The sequence below is a fragment of the Dasypus novemcinctus genome, chromosome 13 (assembly GCF_030445035.2).
Source record: "Dasypus novemcinctus isolate mDasNov1 chromosome 13, mDasNov1.1.hap2, whole genome shotgun sequence".
Lineage (NCBI taxonomy): Eukaryota > Metazoa > Chordata > Mammalia > Cingulata > Dasypodidae > Dasypus > Dasypus novemcinctus.
In genome coordinates, this window is record NC_080685.1 from 102,954,670 (window position 1) to 102,980,698 (window position 26,029).

The window sequence follows — 26,029 nt, forward strand, 5'->3', positions numbered from 1 at the left end:
TGGCCTTTTAGAATGGAAGGGAGCTGAGAGTCCATAGGCACAAATGTTAATGCAGGCCCTTCCCAAGATCATAGTGAACACTCTGTTGTGAATATGGATAACTCTGTTGAACTTGATGGCATCAAATCTTACAGACTCAAGGTAAAAACCCTTTTGGCATAGGCTTTCTTATCACCTTACCTCTAGAATTACAAAGGCCTTGAAAGATCATAGGTCCAATCACTACCATCATAAGAATAAAACTTTCTATTTTTTACAATTTTACAGAGAGAAGGAGAACATACAAATGAACTGGAAAGCAAATAAATAAAATTCAAACTGTGATGGTAGGGCATTGTATGGCAATCCTGTAAGGTATGCATGATTGTTCTTTAAATATTTGAAAAAATTTTAAAAAGCAGTAAAAAAAAATGCAATCTGTAAAACAATGAGTTTGGCAGAGCCCACCCTCATACCAAAACCACTGGCTCATTCATTTATTCCCGAAGCTGTCGCCATGATTCTTCCTAATAATACATACCTCTAATCCCGTCCATAACAAGAAAGCAGGACAAATAAAAGAAAATAATAAAACCCTTCCAAATCTCCTTATTACCCTCAGGTAAAACCCCAAACCCTTAACTGGATTTCTAGATCCATTATCCTCACACATCCCTGACTCCATCCTAAGAGTAGCAGTCTAGTCTCCCTCTTTGCGCTGCTCGTCAAGCATTTAGCCACACTTAGCAGCTTTCACTTCCTCAAAGGAACAAGCTCTGTCCATCTAGGCTTCTGAGTTTTTGCAAAAATTGACCTCTCCCCTTGGAATGCCTACATTCCCATCTCTGACCCTTGGCTAATTAATATCTGCTCACTCTTCTAGTCAGTTCAAATATCACTTTCTTTAAAAACTGAAGACTGCTTTAGTGCTCCCATACCACCTTGCCTAACACTCAGCCCTTATGTCTCCAGGTGGACCTGTCCAATTGCTTGCCACTCCCCTACCTCCACACAGCCAAGCAGAAAGTGAACCACTTCAGCTCCTCTTCCCTGTTCATTCCCCCATCAACTAAAATACTGCTTGGGACAAAGGAGGTAGTCAACCCATCTCTGTTGAATGAAACAATGAATAAATGAAGGAATGAAACTAAGGTGTTAGTGCTGACAGTGGACAACGGCAGATGTGGCTCAAGTGACTGAGCTCCCACCTACCATATGGTAGGTCCCCGGTATGGTTCCTGATGCCTCCTAAAGAAGACAGTGAGCTGACACAATGGGCAAGTGTGGCAAGATGACCTAACATGATGACATAACAAGAGGCACAAGAAGAAAAACATAATGAGAGATACAACAAAGCAGGGAACAAGGTGGCTCAAGCAGTTATGAACCTCCCTTCTACATCGGAGGTCCCAGGTTCAGTTCTCTGTGCCTCCTAAAAAGAAACAAGAAAGATGAACAGACACAGCAAGTGCAAATAATGAGGAGGTGGGGAGAAATAAATGAAAATAAATCTTAAAAAAAAAATAACAGAGTGGATAGAAAGTTTTTTTTCTAAAACATAACCTTTAGAAGCCAACAAAATTTTACTCTCTGGGTATGTATGGATATGCTATCACTGCAGAAACAAATTTAAGACATACCACAAGTCAGAATGGAATTAACTCTGGAAGATAAGTAAAATTTCCCTACTGAACTTATTAGCTCCAAGAGCTAAGTCATTCCCTGGGAGAATTTGGCTCCTATATAAGAATGCTAACTTTTTTTCAGCAAAGCAGTCTGATCAAGTGTGTAAATACTGCAGTACATGAAATTGCAAAGGAAAATTAAAACTCCTCCTGTGGGTTTCTGAAGGATCTCACTACCAAGAAGCAACTTAGGCACTGAACAGGACAGGGATCGTTAGAACACACAAGCAAAATTATGCACAGAAATTGCCTTATTGCAAGTGAAAATTACAATTTGATGATTTTTTAGGGGCCCTTGGATTGGAGATTTACATGAAATACCAAGTCTTTTCCACATTCACAGGACCCAATGGAAGGAAAAATGCCAGTTTACAATGTTCAACCTCAATATTCTCCTCATCTTAGTGAGTCAATTCTTCTCTTGTCCAAAAAGAAAAAAATGCCATTCATACTCACAAAAATTAAAACTCTGACACCACTGTAATAAGCAAAATCCTGGTGAAGTCACTGGAAACATTGGGGAAATAACTGGAATTTTAAGTACTTATGGCTTTTTTACCATGAAGTCAAGATGATGACAAACAAATGCTGAGAGCACTATTAGGAAAAAGTATTTGCTTCATGACATCCACTTTCCTGAATTCTGATTTGTAACTCGTCGGGCTCTTTCACTCTCAGTAACCATAGAGACTTCAAGGCCCTTAAGTCACAAACCTAGATTATCAGCTTGAATTATTTTTCCCTTCCAAAAGAGAATTATCACTGAATTTCAGTAAGACTTTAGAAGGCCCATCCACCTGCCCATCAAACTTTATTTTGGCAGTTTTCTTTCTTGCTCTTGGTAAAACTAACACACACACACACACACATACTTAAATCTTATAGGAAAAGGCCTCTATCTCGGCCAAATTTCAGCTGGGAACAAAATTTTATGGGCAGCTAATAAACCTGCTGAAAACAGGGGTTGATAATGGAAACCCTCCCAAGCCCTTAACTACAGTGTGCACGGCTATAATAAAAAGAATTAATGCAGTCAATTTGTACTACTGTTCTCAGAACAAAAAACCCTATTTCCACCGCAGTCCTTTCAACAGCTGATTGGCAGCCCTGTCCATTTCCCTTCTGCAGTGTTGTCAGGCGTCTTCAACATGATAATGAGCCTGTCACCATATTCAAATAGCCCTGTGACAGCATGTTTTGTGAGTGTGACGTCCACTGCAAAGGGTCTGTCAAAAAGCACCTTTCAGAAAATGAAAAGAGAATGCTTTCCCGATGATAAACCTAATTTCTCCATAGATAAAAGAGGGAGATTTTTCATCAGATTTTGTCAGTGTTATGTTGCATTTATCTCTTCAAATGTTCCTGTTTTCTTTTTTCTAAATACACATAAAGTTAGATTTGTCAGTGACGAGGGAAAAAAATGATGATGAAACACATTCTTCTTTCTAGGAAATGGAGTCCCTTAGGTTACTACAGAGGTAAAAGAAACAAAACACAACAAAACAAAACAAAAGAACTGATGGTTTTTCTATCTCATTAAAAACTGTCAGGAAGGGAGGGAAGTTAACTTAGCAGTAGCCTAATACCAAGTATGAAATTCAGATTCTGTATGCTTCAATCACAGAGGCCAATTGCTATCCCTAAAAAATGCCCACAAGAAGTTGCAATGTTCAAACAGCATTTCCATAGTCACTTCCTCAGGGCACAGGAAAATCCTGTAACCATATAAACAGCGAAGAGAACTTCCTACTTCAGGATTTAAGGGTTACTTATTACTTTGGTAAACTGTGTTGGGTTTCTGAAGAGTGGTAAAATACGTTTTCAACAACCAATTAAGAAACTAAAAAGATTTTGCGTATAACTAAGATGTTAAAAATTACTTTTGGTGAAGGGGAAAAGTATGGTTTTGCTCTTCTCCGGTAACGAAGAAACATTTTTAAAAAGCCCAGTTTCTATAGCATCTTGTTCAACTCTCTGCTTATTTTCCTCCAATGTAGACTAATCTCAATGTGCTCAGCATTGATGGAAAAAAAAAAAAACACCTGAATTTAGGTATTTTCTCAGAAGGGATATATGTGGGTGTACGTATACATACAATGCATATACACATATATATACATAACGATAAAAATATATAAATGCACAGTGGAAAAGTCAAAGTGTTTACTCTTCGTGAATGTTAGTTTCTCAGAATTTGATAAAATTCACACATGTGTACCCAAGGAAAATCACAGAGCTCGCTGGCCTTGGTAGTCGAAAAGATGGAAAGGAGATTGGGATGAGGAAGCAGGGTGATGTTAGCCCAGCAGAGAACTGTTATCCCCTTACTTCCAAAGCACCCTGCAGACCACCCAAACAAATAAACGCATGCAGGAGGTCCAGAAGGCTGCTAAGAATGAAAACTTAGGCAGAAATTTCAAATCCAACGCCTACTTCATCTCAGGCTCTGTAACCACCAAGAGACCTATTTTCGAAGGCAAACACACATTTAGTTCAATATACTACTGTTATGATTCAATTCATTAATATTCCTGTATTAAATTTACTATCCAGAATTCAAAAACAAATATTATAAAACCTGGTGATATGCTGTCCCGATGTTGGCTGGTGGCCCATTTTTAAAGCAGAATTTCCTGCAATCTTCTGATCATATGGCAATTTATGAAGCTCTATGTGATGCCAGAATTAGTGAGACCTTTAGCTATTCAAATGCAAGAGAATCACTGGAATGCTCATTCTCTCAATTTTAAATAAATACAGTTTGGGTTATGTCTTATGTTGTTCGAGGCCTGCATTTGCCAAAAGGGCTCATTAATTAAAGAAAAGGATAAGTTCACATTTTTTATGTATCATATATATAAAGCTGACATGACTAGAGTGTTCTTTAATTAAAAATTAATACATTTGGTGTTGGAGGAGGGAATTTTAATCTTTACAACAGAGGTTATATTCCAGGGAGGATTAAAATTAAAACAGAAATGAAAAGATTTTTTTTCGTTTCAAAAGCATGCTTCATCTTTACTAGTCAACAATTAGTGAAGCTAAAATTAGTGAAAAATTATTGAAGCAAACCTGCAGTGTCTAGCTTTTCGTTTCAGTGTGAGCAAAGGTAGGGAAAAGTATAAAAGGAAGGCGCTCCCCAATATACGTAAATGCAACATGCAACAAAAGAAGATAAAAAAAGTAACTGAGTATCAGCAATAAATCTGACTGATTCTTAAGATCTTCAGCTGGAAGGAACTCTTCTAAAACCAATAAATAGAGCTGTAGACAGCTGGCTTTGTGCAACACCCCACTCCTTTGCCTAAATGTTTAAACCACTGGTTTATTTGGGATTAAAAAATAATGAAATCCAAAACTGAGCCATACCCAACATACAAAGCAAATTTCAGAATCTTGAAGACTTTCATTGTCTCTGAAAGTCATTGTCACCACCCTAATCCCCTCATTAAAGCTAAAGAAATTCTGGGATGGCATTAAAATGAATGCAAACCATTTGCAGCAATCTCCTGCTCACACCACTTCCAAATGAAGGCAGGCACATTGCATAATCCAGGCAGCAAGAGCTCCTGACAGGTGGATGATTTATGCTCATAGTCAGAAGAATCGGAGAGCCTGCGGAGGAGACAGCATGAGCAAGTTGGTGGCGAGACAGATGCTCTCAGTGGGCTTGCAGGGGCTGGCAGGCTCCAGCTAGTTCAGGTGCAACCTGGACACTTTAAGTGCTGAACTCCTATTGCCTAGATTCCAACACTCTGATGTGCCATTTACAATATTATACGCAATGTACACAATGAATAAGCTGTCAAAGCCAGGCAAGCACTGTATACATGCTGCATATACCCCTTGCACACACGTCTCGTACACTTACCCCAGTACCTAAGTCAAAGGAAAACTACTCTGTCACATGATTATGATGAAACAGATGTAAATAGGATGCCAAGCGACGATCCTCAGTTCTGAAAATACGTAGCCCAGGTATGTGTGTGGAGAGTGACCAGATTCCCTAACCATTGGATCAATATTAAAGACTGCACAGTGGGACTGGAGAAACACACCTCAGCAGAAAACCGACATTCCTGTCAATTATATTAATTATTTTGCAGATACATGACATGCTACCATGACATTTATTCTGAGAAGGTATTTGAATATTTAAGAGGAAAATGAAGAAAAGAATGGATAAAAGGAAGTGATCCCTGAAGGGCTGAACGGCTTTGAAATCAATCTTTAAAATAGTTTTTTTAGAATTTTTCTCAATAGCCCCAAACAATAACAATCGGGTAGAGTACAGTATTGGTTGAAAGGGTAGATAAACCTAATTACAGCTATTGACGACAGATTACTGCTGCTCCAATCTCCAGCAGGAGGTATTAGCCCGCATTTGACCAGTCAGCAGTACACCAGCCGACAGAGATTTCACTCCACAGCTCTACACAGAACTATACTATTAAGCTGGGTATCTCTGAGGCATACGGCTTTGGGCATTGGTGCAAGGGAAAGCATCCAAATTGTACAGGCTGCAGGTTATCTTGGATGAATGTGATACTTCACTTTCAACTCCTGTGTATTATAGGGTCAAAGGTGGAACTGCCAAAGAGAATTAAAGGCACAGGCATCCCTTAATTAGACAACAGCATTCAAAGACTTGTAAATTCCCAAGAAGCCACTTTGCAAAGCAAGAGTTTCAGTGTTCTCCTGGGAGGGGAAAAGGTAGGAAGGGGGCTTTTTTTCAGCTATCCTCCACTAAAAGAGAATGTTTTAAAAGAACAAAATGGAATACATTGTTAAGTCATTCAAACTGCCTTTAGACTTTCTCCCTAGGGGAAAAACTCAAACAATTTGAAGTCTTCACAAACTGCATCCAAATCCTTTTTCTAACTTCCTTAAGTTCCAAAGCTTAAAAACCGTTCCTCGCAAGTAGTTTAATTAGAGGATACCCAGGGCAGGGCCAGTTTGGCAGGCAGTGCTCCCTCCCAGGTCCCAGACTGCCTGAGGGCCTGAGTCTCCTACCCAAGGACCCGAAGATGGCACCAGCAAAAGATGAGCTGGGGGCGGTCTCACTTCCCCCTTGCCCTAAAGAAAACTAGGGGTATGAGCTGACGAGCAACTGAGAGGGTTTCAAACACCAGTCTGACCTCATCAGTATTCTGGCAGTTTACCATTGTAGATACAGAAAAAGAATAAAAAACCATGCAAAAGAAAGGAAATTTTAAGAGAAGCAAAGAACTAAGTCATCTGAAGTATGCAAACCTGTTTTTCCTTTTCTACCCCCTCCTTTCTCTTTCTTTCCCCTTCTCTTTTTTCTTCCTTATTCTTTCTACACCAACCCTTCCAACCCCCAGACTTAGGGACTGGTAGGTAACATTGCCAGGAGAACTAAGGTAAAGGCACAGAGCTAGTATAGAGTGTAGAACTAGGGATGCTGACATTATTTGATGCTCCGTAGTTAATCCTTAGGAGGAAGGAGGAAGGGGGACTGCAAGGAGAACACAGGAGAACATTTCCCATGCATGAATAATTTATACTCTCTGCTTCCCTGGCTGGAATAATGGTTTTGAGGCAGAACTTGAGAAGGCAAGTAAAAAAAAAACCACCCAGTTTTCAAGTGACCTGCAACTTTAAAACCAAGTTGTTTAGAAACATGTACAAACAAAACAAAACAGAGCAGAGCTGTTAAAGTTCCAGGTAGAAGGGAAGGTGCTTTCTTCAACAAGGACTCATAGACTGTTTATCCTGGAATGCTAGAACTGAATGAACAAATGAGCAGGAGCAAAAGTAACTGCAGGTAAGACCAATTACACCAAAGTTAGCAATGACACCAGTGAGTCGGGATCCACAGTTTCAAGGTCATTTGTTTCCGGTCCCTGACAGACTTGCCTCCTATCCTCCCCCCAATCCACAGAGAGGTCTCTGTAATTCTGGCAGGTTCTGCTGACCCTGCCTGTCGCCTTCAGATCTTCCTGCACACCAGAAAGGGTCTTGGGCTGGAGTCACACAGAGCATTACTGGGGACCTCTGCCCCCAGCAAGTGGTGGAGAGCAAGCAATGAGAAGACAAACCCAACCCTGCTGGGAACATAGCACTTGGTCATTTTGAAGGGAAAAAACCTTCCAGAAAGATGACAGTTGAGACCAAGCAGAACTGATTTGTCTTTGGCTTACTGAGGCAGGGTCTGAAATGTATGGGCAACAAAAAGAGTAGTGAGGATAATAATATCAGCTAACATTTACTGAGGACTCGGCTTTGTCAGGCATTGTGCTAAGAATTTTAAATTCATTATCTTATTGAATTCCTCACAGCAAACACATCATTTTACAGATGAAGAAACTGAGGCTTTGGAAGCACTGGGGAGCTAGTAACTGGTCCCTTAACAGCAACTCAGGGCTATTAGCAAAATCCATGATCTTAAGAATACCCTATATAGAATGATATGTTTATAATACAAGTCCAAATATATTATCTTCATGTTTTCAAACATATTAAACCTGTGACTTTGTAAGATATCACAATACCCACCAGAATTTTGCAATGTTGGAAGAGACTAATGATTAATACCTTTTAAAATATGCTTTCCCTCCACTTCCTGCCCTCCACATTTAGCCTCGAAGTTCTTACAATAACTGGGCTTAAAGGAAAATAAAAGTAAAATAAAGAAGAAGCATAGGTCTAGGTGCCTGAGTACTTACTTCATGTTAGAAGAATTTCCATCAGTGATCTCTCGCTGTGACCGAAAGAAGACACAAGTAAAGGGCGCTGCAACTAACCTCTGCCTCCCTGGTCCATTAGCTGTTTTCCGAAGTGCAAATGACTCCCGTCTCCCAGGACTGTTTAAGAGTTCAGCTGACTACAGCACTGTCTCCTTTTGGGTTTCCAGTTAAAATCAATGCCTTAACTGAGTCTGCTAGTTAAGATTCTGTGACTTCAAGTCAAGTAAGAAAGGTGAGGAAGGGAAGTTTTCCTAGCTTTAGAAGCTTGGGATCTTTCCAAGAGGTCACATCCCGAGTGGCATTAAAATAGAAATAGAATTACTTGTAAAAGCTGGAGGATTTTGTTCTTTCCTTCCTTAACAAAACTTTCAATAAGTTTTCCCTGCTGGAGCACATAACCAAATAGTTAAAGGTTTGTGCGATAACCAGGAGATTCTCTACATTTCTACACAGTGTTTGAATTCAATTTCTCTTCCTTTTACTTTGTCATCATTAGTGAAACTTTATTTTCCTACACTATCCCCTCCAATCCTGATTAATGAATTCTGGGGAGACCTACAGACATATACAAAATCATTGAGAAATACATTTGGTCGCAGACCACAAATTTGGACCTGCTGGCTGCAGACCCTGAAGCGGTGCTACAAATGGAAAACGAAACAGCCAGACAATGGACTGGACAGGCTCAAAGAGGAAGATGCTGAGCATGGAAAGTCTCCTCTGCTAAACACCAGGCTGGGATTACCTAAGGAAGGGGTGCTGCTCAGAAAGCTGAGTTAACTCAAACACGACTCAAACCATTTCTAGGAAAAGGTAGAGAAACTCTAACACAGAAACTTAGGAAAGAATATTGTGGTCCCGCAGAGAGCAATATTTACAGAAATCCAAACATGTTACTGTCACTGAAGAGCCCTCTTGTTTTAGAGTGTCGACAACCAGGAATAAGTTTGGAATTTGTAACAGCTTCAGCACCAAAACCATTCATTCCCTGAAATGAAAGTCTCCTTGTTCCCAAAAGAAAGCCACGGGAAGTGGCATTACACACATTTCGCATTTCCATGCAATGGAAATATTTCACCTCGACACTCTGGTAAGATTAACTCATTAAAAGGAGAACCAAAAGACTTCATTATAAATATCAGTACAACAGATGGGCTTCAGAGTCAGAGAAACTTGGACTGAATCCTGGCTTTACCATTTACTAGTCATCTGATCTCGGGCAAGATAGTTGGCCCAGTTATTTAAAATAAATCTCAGCTTCTTCATTTATATAGTCAATAACTTATCAAATGTCTATAGGGAAGAGAGATGAAAACCACTGTAATTCCTCACCTATTCTTTTTTTCTTTCTTTTTTAGATTCAGGATACCAATTGCTATATTGTCAGAATATTCAATATTTTAGATAAAACATGACTTCTGAAATACAATTCTGTCATGATCACAGACATATAAAGGAAAATAAAGAAATAATTTATATATGATAGTTCATGATTTTTCCTAAAATCATTATTTATAGCAAAGTTATTCTTATGTGTAGTTATCAAAATTTAACTGAAAACATATTAAAGTAGTTTAAAAAAAGGAGAGAAATGAATCACAGACAGCGGGTGTAGCTCAAGTGGTTGAGCTCCTGCCTCCCACACAGAGGTCCCAGGTTCACTTCCCAGTGCCTCTTAAAGCAAAAAATAATAATAAAAAAAAATTCAGCAGAGCTGATGTGGCTCAGTGGTTGAGCACCAGCTTCCCATCCCATCAATCCCTGACCCCATTACCTCAAAAAAAAAAAAAAAAAAAAGAAATGAATCAGTTATTTATTTATTTTTATTTATTTATTTTTAAATTTCTCTCCCCTTCCTCCCCTCCTCATGTTGTCTGCTCTCTGTGTCCATTCACTGTGTGTTTTTCTGTGTCTGCTTACATTCTTATCAGCGGCACTGGGAATCTCTTTTTGTTGCATTATCTTGCTGCATCAGCTCTCCATGTGTGCAGCATCACTCCTGGGCAGGCTGCACTTTTTTCGTGCAGGGCGGCTCTCCTTATGGGGCACACTCCTTGTGTGTGGGGCTCCCCTATGCGGGGGACACCCAAGCATGGCATGGCACTCCTTGGGCGCATCAGCACTGCTCGTGGGCCAGCTCCACATGGGTCAGGAGGCCCTGGGTTTGAACCCTGGACCTCCCATGTGGTAGGTGGATGCTCTACCAGTTGAGCCAAATCCTCTTCCCAGGTTATATTTTATTATTGACCATCTATATGTGATCATTACTGTGCTAGGTGTCATGAAGGACTAAAATAGAAATAATCCTTGTTCTTCAAGTAGTTTATTCTTTGGTCCATAAGACATAAGTGAGTAATGGAATAGTAAAAATTTATAGTACCATCTAATATTTACTAAGTGCTTATTGTATACCAGGCTCTGTGCCAATAATAATTACTTATTTTACCTCATTTGATCCTCCAAAATAATCCTCTGATACAAGTATAATTACTACCTCCATTTTATAGATAAGGTTTAAAAACATAAAGTAACTTGCATGAGATCATGCAGATATTAAGTAATAAGGCTTGGAATGAGCCCAGGCCAGATCTCTACATTGTCCAATATGGTAGCCACCAGCTATATGTGGCCATTTAAATTAACTAAAAATTAAATAAAATTAAAAATGCAGTTCTTCAGTGGCATTACACACATTTATTTCAAGGGCACAATGAATAGTCACAGACTTCATTTCATTCCAGACACCATGCTCTTAAACTTTATGCTCTCCTTCCCACTGTGGAAAATATGATATTAAAATGCTAAGTTGTATGAATGGAATATAAATACTGGTGAACTTCAGAATGAGGGAAAGTCTTCATAACTTTAAGTAATCAGGCTTATAAAGGATCATAAACTCCATGAGGACAGGAATTCATCTGTCAAGTTCAATCACAATTAATGAAATGAGCAGTATGGAGTCATTGCTCAAAAATGTGTTGAACGGAGGCATAAAGAAGGATGGATGAACGCAACTTTGGAGCTGGCCTTGACAAATGCATCATATTTAGATTGGTAGGTAGATAGAAAACAGTCCTGGAAACAATAACCAGATCCTAAGTCTAAACACTGTAATGAACAGGGTGTGTTTCTGGGATAGCAGATGAAATACTTCCAGGGATCAGACCATGAGGCAGGAATTCACTTTCCTCCCAAATACTTCCAAATTATGCATGAACTGATAGTAACCCAAGATTGGCTAAGGTCAAAGTAATTGTCATTTAATTGGCTTCAAATATACTAATGATTATGATAATGCTGGTGCTGAAAAGGCTTAATAGGTCTAGAGCTAGATGACTGAGAGAGCAGAGAGGTGAATCCATGGGAAGTGGGGGTAGAGAAAGGATAATTATGGAGGTCACAAGGTTGGGAATTACCAAATGGCAACTCAGTAGAGTTGTGAGGAAATTTGACTATTGGAGGAAATTTTTAGAACAGGAAGAGTTAAACAATAAAAATAAACAGATGTTAGAAGGAGGAAACTGTGTGTCCCAAAAGTTATGAATGACAGAAGAATTTAATTGGGGACAACTCTTTGGGTAGCCAAGGAAGAAGCCTCTAATTGGGGACTCACGTGGTCTCAAGAAAAACACTTATTATAGCTGAGAATTGACTTCATCAGGGGTAACATGCTGGCCAGAACTGGAAATTGATATAGAAATGAGAAACTTGAAAAAGCATATGATAAGTTAAAGTGAGTGATATAAATCACCAAATTTTTACGAACTCTACTCTTTAACTTCCTCCCATCCCCAAGATGCCTAAAATTCTAGATATCTAGAGTAAAACAGTCCAGAAATATTAAAATGATGATTAAGCAGTCTGTGTGGAAAAGGCTTCCCTGGAGAAAAACAGAGAAGAGACTCGGATCCTGGATACACAGTCTTTTGAGAAACAGGTTAACGGAAGGGTAATTGCTAAGAAATCCTCCTTTTGGGTTTTGCCATAAGTCCCATTTCATCATAGATAGTCATCTGCCAAAAGAGAGTATCTTACATTTGTGGCTTTTAAAATAGTGAAAATCCTGCCACTCTGGTCAAAGTTCTCTGAAATGCTTCCTGCCTCCAAAACCCTTTCCATGTTACTCTTTTTTAATGGCATGATTCATGTTCACGTGAACTTGAAAAAGCACTTAATCTGAAGTAACAAAAAAAACAAATTCATGATGTGGGTCGTCAGCTCAAGTCCATCACACCAGATGTTCAGTTATTATTGTGCCTGGAACACGTGGTCTGTCTGGGTGAGGCTGAGTGGGAGTGGCAGGTCGCTGGTATTTGTTCTAGTAGCCACAAAACCATACTGGTGCTCAAATAGCACAATCTGCCATTCACTGAAGTCTGGTTTGCCAGGAAGCCCAAGGATGGACTCCCTACCAGTACCATCAGGCTCAGGGAATTTGGCTAGCACCAGGCACCTTAGATTTCTGCCAGCTGATTGGCTTTGGGGAAGCCGCTGACCTACTCTCCACTGCGTGGCTTTTGTGAACCTGGAACCCAGCCTGCTTCTCATCATTGATCAACCTTGGCCAAGCCAGCTGGCTTGTTCCTTTGCAGACAGCTTGCCTTAGGGAAGCTGGTTGGTGGCTCCCCAACCTACTAAGTTAGAGAGAAGCAAAGCTACAGAACAATCTCTCAAGAACTGGACAGTGATCACTTGGAAGTGTGGGCGACTTAGTTGAGCAATATCCTGTAAGATACTTGATAATAACAGCGATGATGTAAACCTCTGCATAGCTTAATCAAAAAGGTAACTAACAAGTTAGGAATGAGGCACAAATGAGTGGCCACAAAACACTTTATTAACTGGGCCTTCTTCAAATAGATACCAGAATTCCCTTACATTCAATTTAAGCACAATGTCAGAAAAAAATCAATGCCACATTGGTATGTCTGCATGAGTAGCAAGGAACAAAAATCTGTTATTTGTCTGGAGGCTGGTGGGGAAAAAAGCATCACATCAGATAGAATCCTCTATGGTTTATGCCTTTCCTCACCATTTACAGTGCTGTCACTGGATTTTCAGTGCTTGAGCAAATGTTGAAGCAGATTTTTCCCTCCTTGGGGCTAAGTCCATTGGTTGTCTTTTTTTTTTTTAATCCAAAAGGCATAATAATTTGTAGCATATTAGATAACTGCTGTTTCCTATTTCAAGTTCACAAATGGAAATGACAAATGGGGACAATCAAATAAATGCTTAACTTTTAACACTATTCCAATTTAAGCAGGAAGGAAGAAGCTAAAAGAACTGCTTCTTGGGATTTCAGCCTCTTTCTCTCTGTCCTTTCTGACACAAATGCAGGAGGGCAGCTTTATTCAGTTCAAACAATTCTCGGTGCTCAGTTTGGTTAGTTCACTGGAGATATTCTGTCTTCTTCATTTCTAATGTGATTTTTTTTTTCAAAATATAAAGATGGTTTCAGAGAGTCAGTCGTGAGCAAGAGTATGCTATAGTCTAAGTCCCAACATGGATCATATACAGAACAATGGACAAATCTTCAAAACATCTGGACTTCAATTTCCCCACTTACAAAATGGTAACGACCACAATATCCCATTGATACACTACGGCTATGCTTTTCTTTCCTAGAGGAACCGTAATAAAAGAGCACAAACTGGATGGCTTGAAACAGCAGAAACTTATTGTCTCATTGTTCTGGAAGCCAGAAGTCCAAAATGTGTAGGGGAGAACCCCTCCTTGCCTCCTAGTTTCTGGGCTAGGATTTCCAGGGCCTCAATTTCTGCCTCAGCTAGCCACATGGTCTTCTCCCCTGTGTTTGTCTGTGCATCCTCTTCCTTCCTCTAAGGATACCAATTACCAGATTGGGGCCCACCCTATTCCAGTTTTGTCTCAATTTAACTAATCACATCTTCAAAGAGCCTATTTTCAAATAAGGTCACATTCATGGGACTGGGGCTTAGAACTTGACTATGTCTTTTGGGGGGCCACGATTCAACCCCCAACCGGCACATCTTCAAAACTACTGCAGCAGACAGTGCAGTGAATCAAATTCACTCCCCTCTCAGAGTCACGACTTGTAAGGAATTTGGTTCTAAAGTTTACTTTGCAAAAAGAGAGCCAGAGAATAAAATTATGCCACAAGGTAGAAGTTTCCCCACATACTCCATTTGGGGATTAAAGACAAAGATGTCTTACACCGTTTAACAAAAACATAGAGAACCCAGAAACAGGGTTTGCAGGAATGGAAGAGTCCATGAGTTGCTGAGGCTTCTCCACAGATTAACTGTCAAGTTAATCCAAAGTTTCTGTTGGTATCTTAAGAACCTCAGAGTTGGAAATCACAAGATGATGCAACAAAAAGAGACAGATTCCTGGGGCCACTGACAAGATACAAGCGGACACAGAAGAACACACAGTGAATGGACACAGCAGACAACTGTGGGGAGGGGTGGGTGGGCAGGGAATGGGAAAGAAATAAAAATTTTAAAAAAAGAGGATACTCTAGTCCAATCCTCACATGATACTTGCATTCATCTCTCTCTAAGTGATGGGAAACGTACTGTATTACAATGCAGTTCATTCTATTTCTGGACAAAGCACTGAAGTGAAGCTTGAACCCTTGTACAAAAATTTTTAAAAAAGAGATTTACTGAAATACTCAGTATCTCGTAATACCCAGGGCATTGCTATCATAGCCTTTTGATATGAAGCAGCCTCTGAAGACTTGCAAGCTAACTATACAAACACATACCTGAATATTCTTAAAGTTCAGTGAAAAACTATATTAGCAAATACGGAACACAGGTGGTCGAGTCAGAATGCCTGCTATAGGATCAGACTATCGTAGACAGAAAGGCTACGTTATGTGGGCAAATAATATAATCTCTCTACACTTCAGGTTCCTCTGTGAAATGCACAAATATCTACCTCTGGGGGACAATGTAAGAATTAACAAAAAAAGTTAAAATCTAACTCAAGCCCATCATGCATAGCCTACTGCATATTAAGGTCTCAAGAATGTGAGCTATTAGCCTCACCCTCAAAATCTTTGCTAATCAATTGAGATGGATTATTCAAGTTTCATATCAACTGAATGTGATGAAAATCACCATCTGGTAATACAGTATCTGCACATGAAATAACTTTGTGGGGCACCTTAAATACATTCACAAATGGCTTGACGTCAAGACAAACCTCACAAAGAAGATGCTCTTTGCTATTGCTTATATTATAAGCTGAGAGTTTTGTTTAATACTCTGCATTAATGAGGGAGCTTCTTAGGATAATATTACAACAGAGTGCAAGAAATACCAGTGAGGTCAATGCAGTTCTATTAACTGTCATCTAACAAAGAAATATTTTCCTTGAATACCATTAAAGCTTTCTCTGTTTCTTTGTTCTGCTCTTTGAAGGAAGTAGAAACCCAAATTTCCCTACCAATAATTTCTGTTTTCAACTTGGCAGCATAATGAGGAGAAAAAAAAAATCACCTTGGCAGTCTTCTTCAGGCGTTTTTACAAAAGATATTTTGTCAGGATAAATTTCACTAAGCAGACTCCTCAAGTAAATGAAAACAAATCCGCTTGTTACTAAATGGCCTGAGTAGCTTTGTATTTTTTAAAGAGAACTTACCCAGAAAATGCTACACCCTTTAAAGGAACATTTTATTAAAATGGAAGATGTGCAGCAGAAGGGTAATTAGACAAGTAAGTTGCTCTTTGTTACTCCTGCTGATAGGGTAAACCCAGAAGACTCTCAGAGTTCGCACTGCCACGTATAAATCAAGACACAAGCTGTGGTTGCAGCAAAACAGTTCTGGGATAATTTTTTCTTTGTATCCTGGGACCGCTGAAACTGTGGTTACCAAGAATCAAGATAAATGATTGGAGAGATGTAATGACAGCTAAATGAATGAATGTATATCTTGAGTTCTCACAATAGGTATGCATGTATATGTATGTGTATGTGTATATGTATACGTATACATATATGTATACGTATACATATATGTATACATGCACACACACAAATTGCCTCTTAAACTGAAAGGTAAGACCTATACTTTGTAGATTGTGATGTGATAAGAATAAAAAAGGCAGAGGTGGACATGGCTCAACTGATAGAGCATCCGCCTACCATATGGGAGGGTTCAGGGTTGGATGCCCAGGGCCTCCTGACCTGTGTGGTGAGTTGGCCCATGTGCAGAGCTGCCGTGCGCAAGGAGTGCTGTGCCATGCAGGGGCGCCCCTGCGTGGGGGTGCCCCACATGCAAGGAAAGCTGCCCCATGTGAAAAAAGCGCAGCCTACCCAAGAGTGGCGACGCACACACAGAGAGCTGATGCAGCAAGATGACGCAACAAAAGAGAGATGCAGTTTCCTGGTGCCGCTGAGGGTGCAAGTGGACACAGAAGAACACACAACGAGTGGACAGAGAGAGCAGACAACAGGGCAGGGGGGAAGGGTAGAGAAATTTTAAAAAATCTTTAAAAAAAAAAAAGAATAAAAAAGTTCTCTGAACAAAGAATCGTGTAACATGAAAGAAGAGGAGTTGCTTGCTATCACCCTCACATTCTTTCCATTTCTTCCAGCCAAAGGTCCTTAAGCTTTGGGTCAGCCCTATGAAACCACAAGTCAGGGAAAAAGGTGAGGGTTCTCCATTCTAAAGAGACTAGCAATTCTTGACGGACTTAAGATGATGGGTCAAATCAAAGGATTTAAGCCAGTTATTGGACGAAATGACACTTTTAAGATCCTGGAGGTCCAACAAAGAAGGAAAAGAAAAGACCATTCTAAATCTTTACACTTTTTTAGGTTAACTTCTTACCTTGGGACCTATCCAGACACAGAGGATAACTCAGTTTGATCGAAGTGAAAGGACAGGAAGTTATTATTCCAGGCAGGGCCTTGAACGGTGCCATTCTTCAACTCATGATCAACCCAGTACTTCTGCCTCCTGGGTTGCCCCGAAAGTCCTTTGTCTGGACCAGCCCCTCCCGTTATCTGGTCTTCAGTGGCCCCATCAAGTCCCAGGTGAGAGCCTAGGTTCCACGGACCTGAATCCTAAGGAAAACTGCCTTTCTTATGAATGCCACTTCAGCACAAACCTCCTTGTTAGGCAGGTGTTCTACAGCTACCTGAGACCCCCAGGGCGATGTCCCATTTCCTTTAGACCCAAATCAATACTTCAGGCCCCAGCTGATCCGCTGTACTGAACTGTAATACTGGGCTGACAGCAGGAGCAGGCGAGACCCCTTGTTTGACCACTGCTCCAGCACAACCTGACATCCTCCTCTAGATACAGGTTGGGCCTGGGAATGCAACACACTTGATTTTTTTAATCCCATTTCCTCTTTATCTGCAATGTAGCCTTGGGCAAGTCACAAAAACTCTCTGAACCTCTGGTTCCTCATCAGATTAGTGAGAATCCCTCACCCTGAGGGATTTACTTTTCTCCAGTGGGCAGCCAGTTAGGGTGTTAATTAAATCTCAGTATTCTATGCCTCTTCCACTCTGATTGGCCGCTTTCTCCAAAGGCCAATTCCAAACCTTTGCTTTTACTTTATCCTGAACATCTTTAAGGAGAGAGGACTCACAATTCCCCCACACTGTCTAAACTGTCTACCTCGAATCTTTAAGGTTTATTTTTAGATATCAAAAACAGTGGGGGGAAATTTACATGCATAACATTGAGCATCTTTGTAATAAAAACATAAAGGAATCAAATCAAATATGCAATCAAATACGGATATATTAAAAACAAATAACTGTTATCTGTTTTGTTTGTATTAATGATACATTTTTTTTTTCCAAGAGGAAGTATTTAGAAGATCTTTAAAATTATAAACGCTTGGTATTCTCTCCTACTGCTGTCAATATTTTTACTTTAAAAATATAACAACAAAACTTCAAATAAATCTGACTGGTGGCGATATAGCAATCTGTGAGGGGATTGCAGACATCCACAGAGATAAAACTATACTGACTGTACTTCAATATATATTGACAAAAGATGGTAGGAAATGTGAGGAAATATAGAGGAAAAGTTTTTCAAACACAGCAAAAAATACATGATCAATGCTTCAGAGTCTAAGTATTTAAATACCTATTAATTTCAATACTGTTTCTTCAACTCTCACTTCTGTCAACTTTGACAAAAATAATGTACTTTCTGCTCTTCTGGAAAGACAAAACACACCTAAAAATTATTCATTTAAGATAAAATTTACAAGAGTACAATTCACTAGCTGCATCTATCAAACCGCAGTTTCTATTGTGTTTCTGACCTCACTGATAATATCCCATCAACATAATTACAAATGTCTTCGTGTAAAGAATAATGTCTGTAAACATCGTATCATTTTTTTCTGAAACATATTTTTAGAATAAAAGGAAAGAAAAATGATGAAATCTAACTGCTCTCCTGCACATATGAAATGGAGATGCTTAGAGTTAAACGCACTTGGTCCAAATCACAGTGATTGGTAGTAGAAAAAAACCATAATCAGAAGCTAAATCACAATATTTTGCCAGGTATGCAGGAGAAGCTCAATTAATATTTCTTGAGGTTTACTAAAATTTATTTCTATCCTAGGATTTTTTTCCCTCTATGCTCTAATGCAAAGTTTCCTCAGTAAAATTTAATGTATCTACAAGGTTAGTTGAATTTTTATATTTCTTCTTATACAAATGTGCATCCTTTCTCTGTTTTCTTTGGTGGAACACTAGTCTCCTTCTCCCTCCACCTCCACCTCCTCCTCCTTCTTTTAATACAAAAGAGTAAATTCTACTCTCTGATTCTAAACCAGTAATCAAAAAGCATCCTTCATCTATAACGTTGTTAGAAATTTTCTGTTTGGGTTGGAATCTCTTTTTCCTTTGTATACTGTTGACTCTCTCTTGGCCTAAGGTCAAAGATTTCCTTATAAAATATCTAAGTAAAGTTCCTCCTACTAATGTGCTTCTATAAAAAAAGTTGGGGAAGGACTCCTGAGGCCATTAGAATTGCCTAAGGATAACAGATTCTACATGGATTCTACATGGATATCAACATGATATCCAGAGTCTAGCACACCGTGTCCTCAGGATGTGCCTACAAAAAAGCCCTCTTCAGTCTTCACAAAAACCCCACAAGGTATGTTCTATCTTCTGGCCCCCGTACACAAATAAAAAGGCGGAGTCAACTGGCTCTTAGAGAAGTGATATAACTTGCCCCAGGCAGCAGAGCCAGGGCTTGACCCCAGTTCCCCGCAAAGCCACTCTCCTTATCACAATAGCTACTGTTGATCTGGCCTTACTCTAAGGCCACTGGGTACTCCAAGCACTAACCTGCAGAATCTTACTGGAGTCTCCCAACAACTTTGCAAATACTATTGTTGTCATCATCATTTTACTGAGGAGGAAACTGAAGCTTAGAAAGATTTAGTGACCATTTTTTAAAGCAAAGTAAAAAGCACATTTTGTTGGCATGAAATAACTGAACTAGTCCTCTATGCTGCCTTGATTCATCCACTCTTTGCCACGCTGGCTGGGGGATACTAGGCTGTGCATAAGTGTTGAGTCCCTTGCTCACTTGCAAGAGTAAAAGAAAAATACTTGAGTTGCCAAGGTGAAACCCATTGTGTCATAAACAGCAAAAAACCCTACAATCCTTTGACTGAATTCTCTACCATTTCAGAAAATGTCTCTTTCTGCCACTGACAGACAGAACTGAACCAATATGTCCTGCAATAGCCTTTAAATAACCAAGGAGAGAGATCAACATAAAAATAAATCTCGACCAGATTTATAGGTACACCTTGATTAGTTCTTATTTTTTCCTTCAAATAAGCAATACCTGAAAAAAATGAAACGGCATGTTGAGACCAGATATCTTGTAATGGATGGGTTTTCTCTGTCATACAATAGGGCATAATGCTGAAAAAAATAATGCTGGCCCATCATTTGTTGATGTTTCCCAGCAAAGTATGGCACAGACAAAGACGAAGGGGATTTTCAGGATGTGAATGGTACAACCACTTGGATTTTAACAAACTCTCATTTGTTTAACTGTACTTCTCTGAATTTTGGTATGTTGTGGTATTTTGCTGTTTTTACCACACTACTGTTTCTTTGCTTCAACTGGTAAGAGTTTATTCTTATTTGAAAATTTGGTTAAAATAAAATGCGGTTCATTCAGAAATAATTCTGGTGCTAACAAGAAGGCATAACTTATAAGAATGTAATTATGAACACTGTACTATGATGCAACTGTTTACCCACTAAGCCATCACTTCCTTTTTGCATTCTCATATCACTCCAGTAAGTTCTTAAAGTGACATGCTCAATTAGTAGAAACACCAGTCAATAAAACTAAGGATTATTATCTTTAAAAGAGTAAAAGTCTCATTTTTCTATAAACTACGTTTTTAATGAAAATCTCTTCATTTCCCTCAGGCAGCACTTTATCTAAGATGTATTTGACTAGTTGACTAAAAATACCAGCTAAAGGAAAGAAGGTTCCCATCAAAGCTGTTGAAATCTGATTTCATTTCAGATTCTAAAACTAATGTTGTTTTTTGTTTAAATAGATTTTGTCTGTCAATTTCCAGACCTGCTGTGCCATCTGCCTGTATGGACTGCTGTGGTCAACATGGGGGTAGTAGTGGCAAATTTTATTATGGACTGGTAATTGAATTGAACAGGTTTAAATTTGAATAGATTTACTACATCACGATCTCTGACATCTTGCATGGGACTGAAATCCTCTTCTATCCATAAAGATGCCTTTTAAGATGGTATCACTTTCTCCAGGTTGAGAAGGCAAGCCTTGAGCCTGGGAGATGGCCAAATATAATTGTGCGTTTATATGCAGGGTGTGATGTAATATTTCACTGTTTTTGTTGTATTTTTTTTAAGTACAGAAGAAAAAAAAATATTCTTCGGTCATAACTATCCCATAGAGAACGGATATTTTGTCATCAAAGTAGGCAAAAGGAAGTGGAAGAAAATAAATTATTGAGTATGCCGGGAATAGCAGGGATTCCCTTAAAAAAACACCCTCTAAAGGCTCAATAACAACTGAAGAGGTGTGAGTTACAGATAAGCACCACCCCTGTCCTATTAACTTTTACCAGTAATGTTTATTTAAACACAGTTCACACCCCTTCAGTCACCCTTACCATCCATCCCTGCAGGATTTCTCCTACTGCAATACCACAATGGGGAAAATTCTTTGGGGCGGGGGGAAGGGAGGGTTAGCTTCCTCCTTTCTTTCCCCTCCTAATTGGGAGGGGAAAGAAATCATTTGAAGTGGGAAGTAAAATCAAACTAATTAAAAATTCTATCTGCCTGGAAATGGAGGCATGCCTCCAAGTATTTTAGTTTTTGAAAATAAATTCCAAACACCAATTCAAAGTGTTAATTGATACATTACTTCTATAACAATTTTTTAAAAGGTGATTCACAGTTTGGGAAAAAAAAACGATTCTTCAACTTATACCTGTTTGAAACCCCTCTTAATTAAATCTTTTCAATTAAGTATAAGTTTAGTTTGAGTCTGTAGCTCAACTAAATGGCAATATCAATATAATTAAGAGCAGAAACCGGGAAGGGGACTTGACCCAGTGGTTAGAGCGTCCGTCTACCACATTGGAGGTCTGAGGTTCAAACCCCAGGCCTCCCTGACCCGTGTGGAGCTAGCACACATGCAGTGCTGATGAGTGCAAGGAGGGCCCTGCCACGCAGGGGTGTCCCCCGCATATGGGAGCCCCACGCGCAAGGAGTGCGCCCCATAAGGAGAGCTGCCCAGTGCGAAAAAAAGTGCAGCCTGCCCAGGAATGGCGCTGCACACATGGAGAGCTGACGCAGCAAGATGATGCAACAAAGGGAAACACAGATTCCCGGTGCCACTGATAAGGACAGAAGCCGTCACAGAAGAACACGCAGCAAATGGACACAGAGAGCAGATAACTGGGGCAGGGGGAAAGGGGAGAGAAATAAATAAAATAAATCTTAAAAAAAAAGAAATGAAAAAATTGCCAATCACTTAGCACTGTATTCTGAAATATGGTTTGTTTGTTACTCTGCCTTAGGGTTTAAGATAACTACTTAAGGTTTCCTACCCTTAAAAAAGTAAGCTACTACCAACCTAACTAAAAGGAAAACGTTTATATAGAGCTGCCTTTTATTGGTCTTTTGTTTATTTTGTTTTTCTTTGTCAGAATTGTCTTTTTGACATGCTCATGTAAATTGTCTCTAGTAAGAGCAATCATATTTGTTGCAACCACACCTTTTTCAATGCCCCATCACTGGAGCCTTGAATAGTGACTGGCTCATCCAATGACCTTAATAAGTATTTAGTGAATGGACTGGAAGTGCAAAACATTTTTTTCTTTGTTTGCTGAGGTACCTGGGCTGGGAAGTGAAACTGGGACCTTGAATGTGGGAAGCCTGAGCTCAACCACTGAGCCACATCAGTGCTCCAGAGTTTTGTGTTTTTTTTTTCATTTTGTGCTTGTTTGTTTGCTTGTTTTTAGGAGGCACCGGGACAAGCTAGGACCTTCCATGTGGGAAGCAGGCGCTCAACCACTTGAGCTACATCCACTCCCAAGTGTCAAACAATTTCACAGTGAAGAATCCTAATGGTGCCAAAGGTCATACAGTGAACAGGGAACGCATGCTCCGTCCTCGTAACTGTTACCCATCTTTATCTTTCCCTCTTTCCACTTCTCCATCATACACCATTATTGTCTGTATCTACTTTCTACCATTATATCTATCTATCTATCTATCTATCTATCTATCTATCTATCTATCTATCTATCTATCATCCATGTACCTATCAAATCATTCTACTAAGGCACTTGGTTTTTTCCTTCTTTTTTTTTAACTTAGCAATATACTTTGCTCCTCTTTTCATAAGGCTTTAATCGTAAAGTCATACACTTGTTTATTTTTAGCTGTTTCTCAAGGGAAGAGCAAAACTGAAGAAAAATATTTGAGGTCTTCTTTGTTACTAGTCAAGTGAAGAGATAGTTCCCAGTGGTCAAGAGTCAGAGAAAGATGACTTGATGTCCATGTACCTAAATATAATCTGATTCACTCATCTTTCAATAACATTGTTCACAATAAACAATTTAGAATAAAAACAAACCAAAAAAAATAATGAGTTCTAGCAATGTCACACCTAATTAAAGATCTGGTTTGTCCTTGGTGAATAAACACTTGGATTCATTTGAAGTTAAAAAATAGATTTTCAGTAATGACACAATGTACAAACTAATAGGGCCAACCCCAGGAACAAAGCATATTTTTATCATTCAAAAGAAGTTACACACCTATATATTTATTTTTTTTCCAAAATTTGATTACTAGATTTTTGCCATTATTTTATAAAATTATATTTATTTTAAATTCTGGTGAATTTTTTGCTCTGGAGAAGGAAACAATACAATCCAAATGCAGTGTGTTAAGTATGCATCTAAAGAAATACACACATGTACAGAAATAAATTTTAAAAATAATAAAGTGAATGCTAGGTTTCCTGAAGAAAAGAACCATTTCTCTCTATCTCTGAGCTGAAATGTTAGTTCCACTAGACATGCTGGAATTGACAAATATTTCAGGACCTGTGACCAGTACAGAACGGTGAGTAGATTTCAAATCTGACTACCTGGGTTCAGTTCCTGGCTCCATCACCTACCTGGTTAAGCTTAAGCCACTGATTTAAACACAGAAGACATGTTCTGCTTATTCTGTGGGTTTTTTGGTTGTTGTTGTTATCTCCAACTGAACACAAATGAAAAATAATTTTAATATCGTGTTGCAAAGCTCTTTATAAGAGGAAATAAGTCCAGAAGATAAGATTGTAGAGAAATAGAGTGATGTAAACCCAAGACTTAAATTTAAAAATCTCTCTATGAACCCAAAAATGAGAAGAAACACAAAAAGGCAGTAACAGTAGCCTCTTGGTTATCTTTAATCCTTTGCCTTCTGCAAAGAATAAAGATGAACAGACCAGAACTGTAAAGTGTACTTGATGGGCTTAGCAACAGATAGGTCCTACCTTGTCTCTTCCTCTGGACGTCAAACAGCCAGGAAGCGTCAGAAGTTCAGGTGTAAAGGAGCAGTCTGCCATCACACACAAGGGACTTACTGATACCCCATCTTTTCCTGCTTTCCCTAAAATTGCTGGGATTCTCTGTGACACACAGCACCATCCCACCATGCCCATTCCCAAACCACAGCTCAGGGCCACCAGCAAAGTGCCTTACCTTCTTTCAGCATGCCCACTTTTAAACACTTCATGAAGCGGCAAGCCTGGCAGGATTTACGTCTGCGCTTTGTGATTTCACATTCATTCGTGGCAGGGCAGCTATATTCTATATTACCTAAAACACACAGTTTGAAGAAAAGAAACTGTTAGATTTGCAGGACCCACAATGTCAACTGGTACTTCCTCCCCCTCAAAACTGTCACACGGAATTCATGAGGAATGTCACAGAAGTTGTAGAGCTGGATGCTTTGTTCCAACCACCGATGATGCATAGAACAATGAGAAGTAGTATGGTGAAGCTCTCCAAAAGATTAAGTTTGAAATTTGCAGTCAAAATATTATTTTGATGATCCAAAGAAATTTGGATCCAAAAGAAATTTCAAAGTAGATTCTTTGCATTAAAAAAAAAGAAATATCAAAACTGGATTCCTTTATACTAAAAGCCACTGATTATAAACATTTCGGATTGATCATATGGTATACGCATATATCTCAATAAAACTGCTTAATAATTAATAAATAATTGTGCAATAGCAGCTATGTACAAAGCTATGTACAACATAAATAGCAGCTATGTACAACAGGGGTAGCATAGAGAGACTGAGAGGTAAAGAATCTTGTCTGTTTTTTGTTTCTTATTATTGAAATAATGAAAATGCTCTAATAATGATTGAAGTGATGAATGCACAACTATGGGATTATACCTAATACGACTAATTGTACACTTTGGATGAACTGTATCCTTTATTAATATGTATCAATAAAACTGATTTCTTTAAAAACACCTGGATTCTTTTATCATCCATTCTGGATATCTTTTGGTTATTAATTCTCTAGTGCTTCAGGTTTATTATCTTTATAACAACAACATAAACCTTACTGTGAAAAATGAACAGCAGGTTAATTTGGGACCTTGTGGTAAGCTTCTAGAGGGCAGGAGCTAAAATTACACACTTCTTGTTACAGGCAGAGGCTTGCCACACAATCCTCTGCTTTTGGATGATGATGATCATCATCACGCTTGTGACTCTATTTGCATAATTATTCCCACACTCTAATTGTTAGTTAATTCACAGTGTCCATGAAAGTGTTACAATTAAGAATAAACTGCTAGGAAATTATATTTTTTTAATATTGGAATTAATCATTGATGATAGTACCTACACTTTTGAAATAAATATGTAATGAATAGGAAACCCAAACTTTATTATTTTTTTTAAATTTAGTGCCAATGACAATAGGTGGGGTGTGCTCTGGGGCTGCCAACAGTTTTGTAAAGAAGTTGCCTTTACAATAAAGCCTCTCTCCTCTATCAGCTCTGTCACAGAGTACTTGAAGGTCTGTCCCTACTTCCTAAACCTTTCCCCTTGTGATTAAGTGCATTAGTATCTTAATGAAAATGCATT

At 39.0% G+C, this 26,029-nt stretch overlaps 1 protein-coding gene across 12 annotated transcripts in view; it reads right to left on the reverse strand.

The window, feature by feature from the left end:
• The window catches only part of ESRRG (estrogen related receptor gamma), a 602,438-nt gene that overhangs the window by 142,051 nt on the left and 434,358 nt on the right, over positions 1-26,029 (reverse strand). For all 12 annotated transcript variants that reach the window (XM_058275224.2, XM_071207737.1, XM_071207739.1 and 9 more), the window contains one exon: positions 24,622-24,738. In XM_058275224.2, the coding sequence (XP_058131207.1) occupies positions 24,622-24,738 (117 nt within the window). The remainder of the gene's footprint in view (positions 1-24,621; positions 24,739-26,029) is intronic.